At 44.6% G+C, this 16,632-nt stretch overlaps 1 protein-coding gene across 4 annotated transcripts in view; it reads left to right on the forward strand.

Moving 5' to 3' along the window:
- Window positions 1–16,632, forward strand: part of LOC106563215 (protein unc-13 homolog B) — a 126,003-nt gene that overhangs the window by 75,599 nt on the left and 33,772 nt on the right. For all 4 annotated transcript variants that reach the window (XM_045690006.2, XM_082958197.1, XM_082958196.1 and 1 more), the window contains 7 exons: window positions 7,227–7,273; window positions 7,398–7,476; window positions 8,573–8,647; window positions 8,777–8,996; window positions 9,484–9,711; window positions 9,871–10,012; window positions 10,574–10,743. In XM_045690006.2, coding sequence (XP_045545962.1) covers window positions 7,227–7,273; window positions 7,398–7,476; window positions 8,573–8,647; window positions 8,777–8,996; window positions 9,484–9,711; window positions 9,871–10,012; window positions 10,574–10,743 — 961 coding nt within the window. The remainder of the gene's footprint in view (window positions 1–7,226; window positions 7,274–7,397; window positions 7,477–8,572; window positions 8,648–8,776; window positions 8,997–9,483; window positions 9,712–9,870; window positions 10,013–10,573; window positions 10,744–16,632) is intronic.

The raw sequence follows: 16,632 nt of genomic DNA on the forward strand, positions 1-16,632 counted from the left end.
ATTCAGATTATATGGGCAGCTGGCTGCATACGTTAAATGGGCCAGGAGTTGTCTTCAGGAGCCCAGCTAAGGACTGCTGTGAAAGTGATTGTTGTCTAAATCACATTTTAGATAAATAATGTGTATTTTACCTGGGAATGTTTGTTCATTTTGTCCCTGTTTATTTCCATATTGTCATAGTTAATGCATTATGATATGAAATGGCAAAAAAAAGCTATTTAAATGGAAAGTCAATGTCCACCATGAGGATATCTGATTCCTAACAGTCTTTTAAACCTCTCCTGTACTTATATTGCTAATAACCTCATTGGCGTGATATGTGATTCATAACAGTCCTGGGCAGCTTTTATAAATGTGCATCACTAATAACAGCACCGTTGGTCTGGCAGCTAGCTGTCTTAGTGCTATTCATGATTATGCCTTCCCGTCAACTGTGCTCTTATCATGCTAATGCACACCTCCAGTACTTGAGTGGTATTGGACAGAGGTTAAACCTCTAGTGGAGGAGAGGGTTAGGAATGTTTCCCACCAGGGAGTCCTGTGCGCAAGCTGGAGATGCACTTTAACACCTCTTATCCTTTTACATCTTCTTAGTTGTTCCGTCTTAACAGCCATAGAATTACTCCCCTATCAATTCAGATGGGCGCAAAGTCATTCTTGCAGTACTTTTATGTTGTAATGTGTTACATTTGAAACGTTTATGTCTATTATAGTACTAGGGCTATAGAATAAATACATTTGCTTCATAGGTTGGCAAGGAAACATTGGCCTTGTTTGCCCCAGCCCAGGTGAATTTGTCCAATCATTTGGGAAGGTTTCTACTCTGACTATACATTTCTATTAAGTTGGAAACATAACGTGATATAGAAATTCTATCCACATCCATCACTGTTCATTACAAACTTTAGGCCATCTGCCATAACAAATGCCAATGCTCTATCTATCCGCTGTTTCACAGTCACAGTGGAGCCAATGTCTCCCTGAATCCATTTGAGTGAGTAACAACAGACAGAGGCAGTTGTGGAATTTCAATGAATTCCAATGATGGTTGGCATCTCTTGTTGTAGAGTAATCAACATTAGCTGCGCTCAACACAAGCCCCTCTCTACATTACGAGTAAATATATTCCCCTTGGTACGGTCGATTACTTTTAACATGCTGCTGCTCCACAAGGGTGCTGTAACGCAAATGTCACGACTCACCACAGATCTCTTCAGCTAACAGAAAATAGACTGATAGAGACATAATCACTTTTGTTAGTGACTGAATGTATTAAAGCTCCAATGCAGCCATTATCTCAATATCAAATCATTTCTGGCTAACGATTCACTACCTAACTGTGATTGTTTTCAATTAAATGGCCAAAAAGAAACAAAAATAGCTTCTTAGCAAAGAGCAATTTGTCAATCAAGAATTTTGCTAGCACTGTCTGGGAGAGGTCTGAGTGGGGAGGGGAAAACTGAAAACTAGCTGTTATTGGCAGATAGGTTTGGAGCTCTTATCAGTCTAACTAATTTACTACATGGTAATGTTACCATGGAAAGGCCAAAGCTCCATCCCACCAAAACAGACAGAGATTTCAGGTAGTCCTTTCAAACAGCTCATACACTAAAAGGGCATTATCATAGTTTTTACAATTTCACAGCATTATTCCAACCTCAGTGTGGAAATATATATAAAACACAGAAAAATCATGTTTTAGACTGCACTTGCCCTTCAATGACTTATGGCAATATGTTTTATCTTATTGGTCATTTTCATGTTTGGTATGTATCTAGTTATATGCATCAGAAACGCCAGTCCAGTTAGACCTAGGTGAAAACTGCCTGAAAAGCTGATGGGGAAAAAGTTCAGCTAACCCTGTGCTCTGTCTGACACAGACTTCTCGGGCTGGGCAAATGGCCACAGAAGCACACAGAAAGATGGTGGTTAAACTGACCAGTCTGTCTGTCACTCTGTCTGACGCAGAGACAACAGCACAGGGAGGGAAATTGTGCAGCACTGATTCTCCTCAGCGGGTTGCTGCTTAACAGCATAATGCTACACAGCAAGTGCATAGGGTTGGGCTGTTACTGCCTGAGCTGTCTTCCAACACCCAGGATCAGTGGGGATTGAGAGGCAGATGAATAGGTTAAGCCCAGCAAATAATCCTTGAGTGTTAGTTGGCTGTTGCATAAGTGCATACTAACTTATTGTCTCACTACAGTGGAGATAAAATCATGGATTTCCATGTACAGGTATATGCCTTGATTTTAAATGACATGCATCTTTCTACAATAGCTTGCATATATTGAAGTACAAGTCACTCAAGTCAGATAGTATGGTCATGTGACCCAACAGATTCCCTAGTTATCCCTGTGTCACTCAACCAGCCCACACACTGTGTCTATCAGGGGGAGGGGTCACAGCTATCTACCTCTATTGCAGCTGGTGTGTGCACAATAATGACACTGACTCAGAGGATAGAATTGAGCCGTCAGTTAAGTACAAGGCTGTCTTCTGATCACGTCCTAATTATAGAGTTTAGGCCAGCTGTATGGTCCGATCATTTCCATGATCCTTCCTTCTCTGTGAGTGAAGAGAGTGGGTGAGTGGCCAACCCACTGATATACAGAGCGTTGGCCTGACTCACAATGACCCCCAATATCAATGTGTTTTTTTTTTTTATCACAATTCCACGCTCCACTTTGCCTCCATAGTCTATCTCTCTGGCGTTGCAGAGATTAAAGCCCTCTACTCCCACTCTCCCATGCCTGAGTGTCTGTCTGTGTGTTTTTATAGAATTCTGCCTGCAATGTACATAGGAATGCGTTGGCATGAGCTAGTAAGATGGTTATGTAGGTTGTTTGCAAACCAAATCGAAGCTAAAAATATATTTTCAGTCAACCATTGCAATTAAACTTATCTTGGCTATAGAGCCACTTATTTACTTTGTTTTTTCATCATGATCTCATGAGCCATTATAGCAGCAGGAATACATTCTTGTTTTTCTCTCTCTCTGCTTTCTGGTCTGTTGGACTGAAAAATTAGAATACTGGCAAGCTCTCAAAATGAAGATGTGGAATTATGCAAATTTGTATAAATTGTATTGATTCTCTGAGGGGTTTGTGTGCTGTATGCCAATGACTGAAATGTAAAGGATGAAATGGCTTAGAAGAATGCATAGGGGAAGGTTCGTGTTGATAGAAAACAAGCATTTCCCCCCCCCCAAAAAATGTTGCATATTATTTGTCTTGGTCTTCTCTTTCTCGCCAGTCATGGACAAGGCTCTGTAAGCAGATCAGCCTCTTCTATATCTTCAGGATGTTGTGTGGTCACACAGAGATTCAAGACCCAGGGTGCTGGTCGGCCCCTGAGGACGGAGACCAGTAAAGCCAGGCCCCCATACAGTCCTCAGGGATGTTCTCTAGGGGTCACGAGAGGGGCCTCAGTGGAGGAGATGAACCCAAAGGGACAGAGGCACCTCAGAGTCCACACAAGTGGTCCAAGAGGAGGGAGCTGGGGGGGGGGAAGAGGACTCAGAGCCCCAAGGTGAGTCGCAGCATGCGGAGGAAGCTCCAGAAGTACCTGCAGGGCCCGGCGGGGCCTGTGGAGCCCTCCATCCACCAGCCCCAGGACCAGCACACCCCTGTGGAGATGCAGCAGGACATATTCATCTGTGGCCTGAAGAGAAACCCCTCCAGTGGAGAATTGCCTGGACTCCACTCCTCCCTGCCCAACGGCCGCAGTCACACAGTGACTCTAAACCCACCTGTGGCTGGGGAGATGGAGCTGAACAGGGAGGGCTTCATCAACGCCCCCTGTACTGTACGCACCAACGGCCCCACCACTAGTCTCCCCACCTCTCCCTCTGGAGAGAACAGCAGCTCTGAATGTCAGGATGGGATCGGGGTTGTGGAGGACACACACAGGCCTTCTCCTATTGAAGGGAAAGAAGAAGAAGAGGAGGAGAAAGATGAGGAGGGAGAAAAAGGGTCCAGTGACATCGTCGAGCACATATTGAAAGAACTGCGAGGGATCAACAAGATCCAGGAGGACATATCAGACCTGCGGCATTACCTGACCTCTGTGAGGGGCTCTGTGGACGAGGTCTCCTGCTGTGTGGATGCAGTGCTGAATGAGATAGGGGAGCTCTGCTCCTATGGAGCCTCGGCACCAGGACCCCAGACCCAGCTCTATTCCCAGACACCTCAGAGGCTCAGCGTCAGACGCGGCAGCCTAGGCAGACAGAATGCTGTCACAGCCTTTCACAGGAGGGCCACCAGTCCTTTACTGGAGCACCGGCACGAGTCTTGGGACAAAGACCCAGTGATGATGATGATGCCACCCCAGGGGTCACCTAAGAGATGGAGAGAAAGGTTACCTCCTTTCCAACCTGAACTACCCGACCAGGAGAACTCAGATCACAGCTCAGACGTGCCCTGTTCAGGGCCAGGGTCCAGCCTCTCCAACCTGGAGCGGGGGTATGCCCATGATTGCCCCAGCACCAGCTCCCTGTCCTCTGGCCAAAGCTCCAACACTCTGGACCGGGACACCAGGTACCGCTCTGGTAAGGCTGGGGTGTGGCAGAGCGGTTGGGCATCGGCGGACATGCAGCGTAGTGTGAGTGGAGATGGGGGGTGGAGTGGGGAGAATGGCTGGAGTGAAGAGGACGTCTGCTCCTGTCTGAACAGTGGAGAGGAGGTGGAGGACCACTGTGGACGGCCAGGTGGCTGGGACAGGTACACCACAGGAGAGACCAGCTGCACCCCAGGCCAGTCCTCCCACAGCAGCTCAGAGCACCTGTCCCTGCTGTTCAGCTGCCACAAAAACTCCCCCTCCAGCTCGTCCAGTGTGGTGGACTGGCGGCCCCCCAGGCAGCAGGGCAGCAATGGACACTTGGAGTGTGACTGTTCAGCCAACTGCCCATACTCCCGGAGCTCTGGCTACCACACTGTAGACGCCTTCGCTGATGATGTGGGGAGCTGTGGGCCGTCCAGGAGCATGAGTCACTCCACTGTGCTGCTCACAGACTGTGATGATGGCTACCTGGAGCCGCACTCCTCCTGTGACCATCGTCCGTCCTCCTTTGATGCCCTGGACACGGGATCTGCTTGGAGCCTGGACAGGGAGTGGACTGAACAGTCTGTCCCAGGAGACGATGCAGGAGAGTGGGAGTCAGGGGACCTGCCTATCCCTGAACCTGAGAACACCCAGCCCCTCAATGTGGGATTTGATATGAAGAGCATTGGGGAGGCTGTGCTCAATTTCAGGTCAGCTCTGAAAGGGGCTCTGAGGAAGCTGGAGGGGTCCAGCCTAGAACATGGTAGAGATGACAGTGAGTCTGAAGCAGCTCCCTCTCCTGTCAGACCCTGCTCCCCTGATCCTCCTGAAGGAGAGATCACTCTGCCAACTGATCACGTCCGCTCTGGGTCTCCACTGGAAGAATACAGTGAGGCCTCAGTGTATGTGGACTGCAGCCCAGCCCAAGGGAACCTGCTGTGCTCCCTACAAGCATCCACAAAGGAAAGTACTCACTCCCCCTGCACCCCTACTGAATATCACTCCATGGAGCATTTAGAGAGCCGAGAAGAGTATCAGACTGATGGAGAACTGTCCAACCCAGAGCTGACATCAGACCACATTCCTCCTGGAGGGGCTGGGCATAGTCCAGGAGAGTCTAACCTCAGCCCAAGGGGGATAGGGTTAAGTCCAATAGGAGAGGACCATGATGGAGCTGATCAGGATGAGTGTAGTGAACAGGATGTTGTCAGCCCTAAGGAACGACTTGCTAATCTGCAGCGCATCCTAAAAGAAAAGAGACAGAGACGCAAACTGTCCAAATCTTCCCAAGGATCCCAGTCCACTTTCTCTGAGGAGGAGTTCAATCCAGGTAGCTGCGCACTACAGTATTTGCAAGCCCAGCTAAAAATAAGTAATCTAACACTCATATTCCTTATGTACCTAAACTGTGACAGATTTTCTCTGACTGCATTAGCCCATGATTTATACTAATGAATGTAGCATTACACGATTATGATTGATCCTGCCACCTTGGGTTGAAAATTGCCACTATTGATTGCTAGTGTAGTTGATCTGGTTATTTGATATTTTCTTAGCTATTTATATCCATGAACCCTAATGTTTTCTTTTTTCGGGGATTTTTCTTCCTTCCAGACGGCAGCAGGGAAGATGACCAGGTTACTCTCATGCATTTTAAATCAGCTCCCTTTTTAGTTATGTTTTGTTGTTTTCATTCACACAGATATATTTTGAGTTTTGATGTGATTGTTGCGTTTGCCGTTGGGTGTTTTCATATCCTATGCACGGTCCCAATGTTTTCCTTTTGTCATACCTTTAGCGGAGGTGTTTAACTGCTTGTAATTTATTATTTATTGTTGAGGTTTGCCCCTAATGAATGCATTTTCAAATGGCTTTTCGATTATGTTTTGATTGAATTAAAATTACCTATTATTTCTGTACTTCAAAATCTGAATAGGGTAAAATAATGATGTTCTTGGCAGCATCAAATCAGTAGAAACATGGTTGTGAAGTTTTTTTGTAGAAGCCATATTCTGAGCACCAGCTCCAGTGTTTACATACAGCAACCAATCCTGCCTGGTTTCCTCAGAACTGTTTCAAACGCTGTCAGAACCTCCTAGTACTAGGAGAGGCAGAGGGAGAGGAGCCCTAGAGAGCCCAGCTACCCAACTCTATCCCCATTCATCTGAGAGGAGGAGCTGCACAGGCACTGATGAAACACTTTACCTCAGAGGAAGAGAGATGAAATACGTCTGTCGCTTTTTCCCCACGTTATTGCACAACTCCAAAAGAGTTCTCTGAAGTACTCTTCCCCCCCCCCTTCTTTTATTTGCATCTGTACATTGTTAGTGATATCGAACAGAAAACTGGTCATTTAATGTGTTCATCTCTTTCCTGTCTCATTTTACAAGTACCTCCCTTTTGCTATTGATTTATATATTTTTCTTCTATTTTCGGCTTTTCAGTTTGCCAACAATCATTAGATGCCATGTATGGATCAACTGTGATCCTTGTCTTAAGACATTGCTTAAAATGATGTTCTGAATGTGATCTGTTCTGCATGTACCGTCCAAGAAGTGAAACTCAACCAGCTGTGTGTCTTTCCATTCTCTATCCTCTGTGTACCTTTTTAACCTATAAGATTAAGTCTTTTGCTGTGGTCTAATAGCTGAATCTGAAAACCTAATGTGTTTTAAATCTTGCAGGGACGAGATGATGAACCCAACTCCAGACAAGCTTGGATCAAGCCAGGGTATATGATGACACCCAAATAATTTGTTGATTTAGATTTGCCATGCTTTTTTTAATGTGTTAGAAGAACTCATGCATCTGTTTCTGTATGAGTACAAGCGTATCATTCTGTTCTGTGTCCACAGCGGTGGAAGTGGTTTGTTTGGGATTGACAGCATGCCAGACCTTCGTAAGAGGAAGCCTATACCCCTGGTTAGCGACGTGGTAAGTGTTGCCTCCCATCCTTGTCACAGCTTAAAATCTCAGTACATGTTTTTATATCTGTCAGTACATGTTTTTATATCTGTCAGTACATGTTTTTATATCTGTCAGTACATGTTTTTATATCTGTCAGTACATGTTTTTATATCCTGTAATACCATCACAAGAGAAGCATCTTGATAATTAAGGATTACATTTATAATTTCAGTGTTTGCTTAAGTCAATCTGTTTAAAAAAAAAAAAAGTGATCGCATGAGGAATCACCAAGATATCACCCAATGAGGCACATGTGAAACCAGTCTTGTAATCTCTCTCTCCCCCTCTCTTAAACCTTTAATTATCCCCCACAACTTGCTTGTATGCAATCATTTTCCTTGGTCAGGCTATGGTAAGTGGAAATAACCCAATTTCCCCTCCCATTTGTAGTCAGAAATGTAAAGGGAAAACGGTATATCAAGTAGGACAAATTGCACTGCTTGTGCAAAGAAATTGTACAGTATGCAGCTGTCCTGCAAAAAATGTGTACTAATGTGCAACAAGGGTTTTATGGTGCAAATAAGTAACCATATGTCACCGTGCAACTGCACTGTGGTATTCCTACTTGATATAATAACTTAAAACAATATTCCCTTCCTCTTATTCTACCTCTCCCCTTAATTGATTCATATGATTGATTTTGTTCTGTTGGGGTTTTATTCTCCACCCTTACATGCTGAACCATGAACATACCATCACTACCAGGGTTTTAACCCAAGCCACCTTTGGTAACACGCACCTGGGTTAAGTGTCTGTTTCTTCGACTGGTCAGTGATGGTTCAGTTCTGCCCATGTCACCTCTTATATGACCTGTGTTGTAACAATCCTTACATGAGTTTCTTCCTTCATCCGCTTTGGTTTGGTTGGGGTGTTTAAGCTCTATGGTCCTTGGATTACTCACCTAGGTAGTACACTCCCTGGGTAAAGGTCCTAACAACTCATTTAAAATGTATTCTAACACTTACAATACTACACCAATCTTTGTAATCACTGTTTGGGGTTAGTTGAAGGGTTGTAGGTGTGTTACCATGGCAACTAACACTATTTTCCCCTGTCATCCAAGTCACTGGTCCAGGCCAGGAAGGCTGGAATCACCTCTTCCATGGCCGCACGCTCCTCTGTCAAAGACGAGGAGCTGGTGAGTACATCATGGGATACATATTTCTCTACTGAGATAATTAAGACTCTTTTCAAAACTCACCAATGTCATAGGAAAAAGTCATATCTCAGTATCCTCACTCTCTGCTCTCTCCTCTCCCCTCTGTAGAAGAACCACGTTTATAAGAAGACCTTACAGGCTCTGATTTACCCTATCTCCTGCACCACGCCCCATAACTTTGAGGTGTGGACGGCCACGACGCCCACCTACTGCTATGAGTGTGAGGGGCTGCTGTGGGGCATCGCCCGTCAGGGCATGAGGTGCTCCGAGTGCGGGGTCAAGTGTCACGAGAAGTGCCAGGAGCTGCTGAATGCTGACTGCCTGCAGCGTAAGTACAGCACAGTAGAAGTTGGACTAAGAGGAAGTTTAAGATCCTTTCGCGATGACTGAGCTTAGTTGCCTAATGCAGGCAATCCCATGATTGACAGTGTATGAAACGTAAATGTCCATTTGTAATGGATTTGTACTTTATCATTTTTCTTCTGATTGACAAGGTTGACACTTTTTTCCAGAATTTGTCGACAGAGTTTCTGGCTCAAACTTTCCTGTTAAATTACTTTTGCTTCATCTCCATCCCAGAATACAGTTGTCAGTGATATGTAAAGTACTGTGTAATTATGGTGTACGTCATTGGTTATGATTTAATTTTTCAGTGAAGACATAATTATACATCCACCTGATTTCGGACCGGAAAATAAATGGCTTTAAACAACTGGATACATATAAACAGATTTGCCCATTTACATGACAATATTCACACACGGTGCCAGAAAGACAGTCCATTTACTTTAAGTGTGTGGTTTCTGATTTTCTAGGTGCTGCGGAGAAGAGTTCAAAGCATGGGGCTGAGGATCGTACCCAGAACATCATCATGGCCATGAAGGACCGCATGAAGATCAGGGAGAGGAACAAGCCGGAGATCTTTGACATGATCCGGGATGTGTTTGTCATCAGCAAGGCGATCCACGCTCAGCAGATGAAGACCATCAAACAGAGTGTACTGGACGGAACCTCCAAGTGGTCGGCCAAGATCACCATCACAGGTACACAGACACAGGGAGTAATGTCATGGCACTAGTGGCCATGTTCCACAAACTGTTCTGTTCTACTGTAAATAGTCTTTCTCTTCCCATCTGACTTTGTCCATGTCTCTCTATTGATATCAACCTGCCTCCTGTCCCACGTTATCTGCCTGTCTGCAGTACTGTGTGCCCAGGGACTGCAGGCCAAAGATAAGACAGGTTCCAGCGACCCCTATGTCACGGTCCAGGTGGGCAAGACCAAGAAGAGGACCAAGACCATCTACGGTAACCTCAACCCTGTCTGGGAGGAGAACTTCCACTTGTGAGTCTATTTAACCTGGCCCTGTTAATGTCTGGGATCTTGTTGTACTCTGTAGTATTCTCTTGTAAAACTGTGGGTCCCTATGCGTGGTAAAGTGGGTCCCTATGCGTGGTGAAGTGGGTCCCTATGCGTGGTGAAGTGGGTCCCTATGCGTGGTGAAGTGGGTCCCTATGCGTGGTGAAGTGGGTCCCTATGCGTGGTGAAGTGGGTTCCTAAGTGGGTTCCTATGTGTAAGCAGGCCATGGCATGACTAAGCCTCAGGCTGTCTAGGTTTCCTCACCCAAAGGCGTGTGTAGTCTTAAGAACCCACTTCCTAATTGTCACACGCTGTCTGGAGCCTTCTGACATTGTCAGACACTCATTTATTTAGGGGAGTGGTACACATGGGTAATTAACTCTATCCTCGTTTGCCTTAAATGGCATTAGGCCAAACCAAGTTCAGTTGAATTATCGAAGAATGAACTGCAATGTGTACATAAAAGCAATGTAAATACCATGCATATCTTTTCTTAATGTAAATGTGAAGATTTGATACCATCTCACCCTAACCCCCCCCCCCAGCGAGTGTCATAACTCGTCGGACCGTATCAAGGTGCGTGTGTGGGACGAGGATGATGACATCAAGTCCCGGGTGAAACAGCGTCTGAAGAGAGAGTCCGATGACTTCCTGGGTCAGAGCATCATCGAGGTCCGCACGCTCAGCGGAGAGATGGACGTCTGGTACAACCTGGGTACGTCACAAGTCCTCTCTATGCTACAGTATATTGTGTGCTGTATGTGAGAGGAAGGTTTCTGCCTGTGTTGGAGACCCATCATTATTATGTTCAGTAAAGGTAAAGATGAGTCGTTGGGGCACTACACCACATCACAGCCCTGAGACACAGTAGTCGGGACACAATGGACATGTTTTTATTTGGAACTGTTGATTCAAAGGAAACTTCCATTCTTTTCGAGCCCTGAATGCTGATTGGCTGACAGCCTTGGTATATCAGACCATATACCACGGGTATGACGAAATATTTATTTTTCCTGCTTTAATTATGTTGGTAACCAGTTTATATTAGCGATAAGGCACCTCTGGGGTTGTCGTATATGGCCAATATATCCAGGCACTCCGTTTTGCATCGTACATAAGAACAGCCCTTATATGTGGTATATTGGCCATATACCACACCTCCTCAGTCCTTATTGCTTAAATTATCCCTGCTTCATGTCATCTCTGAAGCCAATCAATCAAATGTATTTATAAAGCCCTTTTTACATCAGCAGATGTCACAAAGTGCTATACAGAAACCCAGCATAAAACCGCAAACAGCAAGCATTGCAGATGTAGAAGCACTGTAGCAAGGAGAACTCCCTGGAAAGGCAGGAACCTAGTGAGAAACCTAGAGAGGAACCAGGCTCTGAGGGGTGGCCAGTCCTCTTCTGGCTGTTCCGAGTAGAGATTATAAGAGTACATAGCCATTAAGGCCAGATTGTTCTTCATGTTCATAGATGACTAGCAGGGTCAAATAATAATCACAGTGGTTGTGAAAGCCATTCAAATGTTCCAGTAGAGTAGCAGGCCAACTTGAGGCTGTGGAACAGGGAAGTCTCTGTTCTTTATAGCCAGGGCAGTGCCGGTCTCTCCTCTACATAACCTGACATAGCATCCCTCTCCCTTTCACAGCCTCTCCTCAGTCCTCACATGCCTCCTCATTGTGTCCGAGAGGCTATTTTTTGTGTGTGTGGGTCTTTGTCGGGATCCACGTGTAAGTGCTTTGATTCAGCAGTCACTTTGAAGGAATATTCCCTTCTACTGATCTGATAGGGCTGGTGTGAGAGTCAAACGTTTGAGATTATCAAAAGGAGGCAGGTTATGTTTCTTTTTTGGTGCTTTTTTCATGCTGGAATCTTCAGTTCTCATAAATCCACTCTTCGAAGTTTCGCCGAATGCATATTCTGTTAGCTTCCTCCTTGCATCTGCCAACCCCCCTTAAATGTTTTAAAAAAAAAATCATACTCTATCATTAGTTTACTATATAGGAGGGCTGAAATCAACCCTTTAAACTAACAGATTGTTAGTTGCTGCACAGTGTTTTGTCTTAATGGACTATCTGTCAGAGGGCTAGTTAATGATGGGTAGAAAGTCTAGGAAGAAGACATCTTACAGTAACAAAGTGGGTTAGCTAGCATCATAGCGCATCTGCCTCTCTCATGTCACCAGCTCTGTTCTAAATCCCAGCCCTCTTCTGTAGTCCAGTCTGTGTTGTGCTTGTACCTCATTACCCACTTCTCCCTTGGCCAGCAGCACCATTTTTCTCGCCAAATTACCCAGGCGAGGACTGGCCCAAAGGCTCCTACTTGCACTGGATGAAAATATTGGCTGTCCCCACAATGGTCTTTACTTTCCCCTGGGCTTACTCTCACTTGTGCTTCCTCTGCATCTCTCTAGAATATGCCCTCTCTTTCTTCCTTTGTCCACATGGCTACTTTCTTCATCTGTTTTTTCTTGCTTTTCTATCCCTTTTGGAATGGGATGGTTAGTGACTCAGAAGGAGGGTGGCATGTTTAAAAAGCTCTTTAATACAGAAGACTCCAAGGTCTAGCTCCAAACACTTTCCAAAAGTTAATTGTTTCATTGCCCTTGGTGCATTTATTTTCTTCCTCCTCATAATGATAGTCAACCTTTTAGGGATGCATCACAGTCTGTCATGGACTTCATATCTCTGCAGATGAGATTCACCACACCAGTAACTCACGGTGTTTGTGTGTTTGCATGTGTGTGTGATTAACTGTGCCGTTCTGAAGCTGCAGGCCTCTTTTGCCTACTTGACTTAAAAAAATAAATAAAAAAAGACTCCACCATGATACTGAAACAAGCCTTCAAAGGTCTTGAATGTTAGTGGTTGTGAAGTGTGTTAGCCCCATGAAAAGGGAAAATGTATGCACACTTTCCCTAGATTATCTGAAACATACATTTTAGCTAAGGTTCTCATTGAATGTGTTCGATACCACACAGTAAAAGAAGAGATTGAAATCCCCACTGTCCCCCTCTCTCTCACCTCCCCTCCATCCTCTCAGGGGAGAGATCCTCCTTGATTATTATGTAGCACACTCCAGGAAGTCGACCGCTCCAACGACACGTACAAATTAGCCTAATAATGTGGCTGTCAGGGGAAATAGCCGGGTTGAGCTGCCGAACACAACACTTCCAGAATAAGACCAGCTGTGAAGCATTTATTTGGACATTAATATGGAGTTGGTCCCCCCTTTGCTGCTATAACAGCCTCCACTCTTCTGGGAAGGCTTTCCACTAGATGTTGGATCAGCCACAAGAGCATTAGTGAGGTCAGGCACTGATGTTGGGTGACTAGGCCTGGCTCACAGTTGGCATTCCAATTCATCCCAAAGACATTCGATGGGATCGAGGTCAGGGTTCTGTGCAGGCCAGTCAAGTTCTTCCACAATGATCTCGACAAACCATTTCTGTATGGACCTCGTGTGGGCATTGTCTTGCTGAAACAGAAAAGCGCCTTCCCCAAACTGTTGCCACAAGGTTGGACACACAGAATCGTCTAGAATGTCATTGTATGCTGTAGCGTTAAGATTTCCCTCCAATGGAACTGAGGGGCCTCGCCTGAACCATGAAAAACAGCCCCAGACCATTTTTCCTCCTCCACCTATCATTACAGTTGGCACGATGCATTGGGGCAGGTGGTAGCGTTCTCCTGGCATCCACCAAACCCAGATTTGTGCGTCGGACTGCCAGATGGTGAAACGTGATTCATCACTCCAGAGAACGCATTTCCACTGCTCCAGAGTCCAATGGCAGCAAGCTTTACACCACTCCAGCCGATGCTTGGCATTGCACATAGTGATCTTAGGCTTGTATGCGGCTGCTCGGCCATGGAAACCCATTTCATGAAGCTCCAGCTTCATGAAGCTCCTTGTACTGACGTTGCTTCCAGAAGCAGTTTGGAACTCGGTAGTGAGTGTTGCAACGGAGGACAGACAATTTTTACGCGCTTCAGCACTCGCCGGTCATGTTCTGTGAGCTTGTGTGGCCTACCACTTCGGCTGAGCCGTTGTTGCTCCTAGACGTTTCCACTTCACAATAACAGCACTTACAGTTGACCGGGCCAGCTCTAGCAGGGCAGAAATTTGACAAACTGACTTGTTGGAAAGGTGGCATCCTATGACCGTGCCAAGTTGAAAGTCACTGAGCTCTTCAGTAAGGCCATTTTAGTGCCAGTGTTTTTGTTTTTGGAGATTGCATGGCTGTGTGCCCGATTTTTCTATACCTATCAGCAACCGGTGTGACTGAAAGGGGTGTCCACATACTTTTATTTATTTATATATAAATAACACCTACTCATTCCAGGATTTTTCTTTATTTGTACAATTTTCTACATTGTAGAATAATAGTGATGACATAACACATGTGGAATCATGTAGTAACAAAAAGTGTTAAACAAATCAAAATATTTTATATTTGAGATTCTTCAAAGTAGCCACCCTTTGCCTTGATGACAGCTTTGCACACTCTTGGCATTCTCTCAACCAGCATCATGAGGTAGTCACCTGGAATGCATTTCGATTAACAGGTGTGCTTTAAGTTAAATGTGTGGAATTTGTTTCCTTCCTAATGCGTTTGAGCCAATCAGTGTTGTGACCAGGTGTTGTGACCAGGTACTGTAGGGGTGGTATACAGAAGATAGGCCTATTTGTTAAAAGACCAAATGCATATTATGGAAAGAACAGCTCACATTAGCTTAGGGAAATGACATCATTAATTTAAGACTTGAAGGTCAACCAATCCGGAAAACTTCAAGAACACTGAAGGTTTCTTCAAGTGCAGTCACAAAAACCCTCAAGTGCTGTGATGAAACTGGCTCTCATGAGGATCGCCACAGGAAAGGAAGACCCAGAGTTAACTCTGCTGCAAGTTCATTAGAGTTACCAGCCTCAAACTGCAGCACAAATAAATGCGTTCAGAGTCCAATTGAGATGGTTTGGGATGAGTTGAATGGCAGAGAGAAGGAAAAGAAGCCAATAAGTGCTTAGCATATGTGGGAACTCCTTCAAGACTGTTGGAAAAGCATTCCTCATGAAGCTGGTTGAGAGTGCCAAGCTGTCAAGGCAAAGGGTGGCTACTTTGAAGAATCTATAATATATTTTGATTTAACACTTTTTTTTTTTACTACATGATTCCATATGTATGATTTCATAGTTTTGATGTCTTCACTATTATTCTACAATGTAGAAAATAGTACAAATAAAGAAAAACTGTTGAATGAGTAGGTGTCCAAATTTTTTAGAGAGAGATGTAAAATGCATAAAAAAGATAAATCATGTCAGAACTTTTTCCACCTTTAATGTGACCTATAACGTGAACAATTCAATTGAAAAACAAACTGAAATCTTTGAGGGGAAAAAATAAAAAACTCACAATAACCTGGTTGCGTAAGTGTGCACACCCTTACACTAATACTTTGTTGAAGCACCTTTTGATTTTTATTTCAGCACTCAGTCTTTTTGGGTAGGAGTCTATTAGCATGGCACATCTTGATGTGGCAATATTTGCCCACTCTTCTTTGCAAAAGCGCTCCAAATCTGTCAGATTGCGAGGACATCTCCTGTGCACAGCCCTCTTCAGATCACCCCAGAGATGTTCAATTGGATTCAGGTCTGGGCTCTTGCTGGGCCATCCCAAAACGTTAATCTTCTTCTGGTGAAGCCATGCTTTCGTGGATTTGGATGTGTGCTTTGGGTCGTTGTCGTGCTGAAAGGTGAACTTCCTCTTCAGCTTTCTAACGGACGCCTGAAGGTTTTGTGCCAAAATTATCTGGTATTTGGAACTGTTCATAATTCCCTCCACCCTGACTAAGGCCCCGGTTCCAGCTGAAGAAAAACAGCCCCAAAGCATGATGCTGCCACCACCATGCTTCACTGTGGGTATGGTGTTATTTAGGTGATGTGCAGTGTTGTTTTTGCGACAAACATACCTTTTGGAATTATGGCCAAAAAGTTCAACCTTGGTTTCATCAGACCATAACACATTTTCCCACGTGCTTTTGGGGGACTTGATGTTTGTTTTTGCAAACTTCAGCCAGGCTTGGATGTTTTTCATTGTAAGAAAAGGCTTCCGTCTTGCCACCCTACGCCATAGCCCATTCATATGAAGAATACGGGAGATTGTTGTCACATGTAGCACACAGCCAGTACTTGCCAGAAATTCCTGCAGTTCCCCCTCAAAGATTTCAGTTTGTTTTTCAATTGAATTGTTCACATTATAGGTCACATTAACAGTAGAAAAAGTTCTGACATGATTTATCTTTGTCTCATTCTTTTACATCACAAAAACCTGGCATTTTAACAGGGGTGTGTAGACTTTTTATATCCTGTGTGTGTGTGTGTGTGTGTGTGTGTGTGTGTGTGTGTGTGTGTGTACACTGCTCAAGAAAATAAAGGGAACACTAAAATAACACATCCTAGATCTGAATGAATGAAATAATCTTATTAAATACTTTTTTCTTTACATAGTTGAATGTGCTGACAACAAAATCACACAAAAATAATCAATGGAAATCCAATTTATCAACCCATGGAGGTCTGGATTTGGAGTCACACTCAAAATT

The sequence above is a fragment of the Salmo salar genome, chromosome 11 (genome assembly GCF_965601325.2).
Source record: "Salmo salar chromosome 11, fSalSal1, whole genome shotgun sequence".
Taxonomy (NCBI): domain Eukaryota; kingdom Metazoa; phylum Chordata; class Actinopteri; order Salmoniformes; family Salmonidae; genus Salmo; species Salmo salar.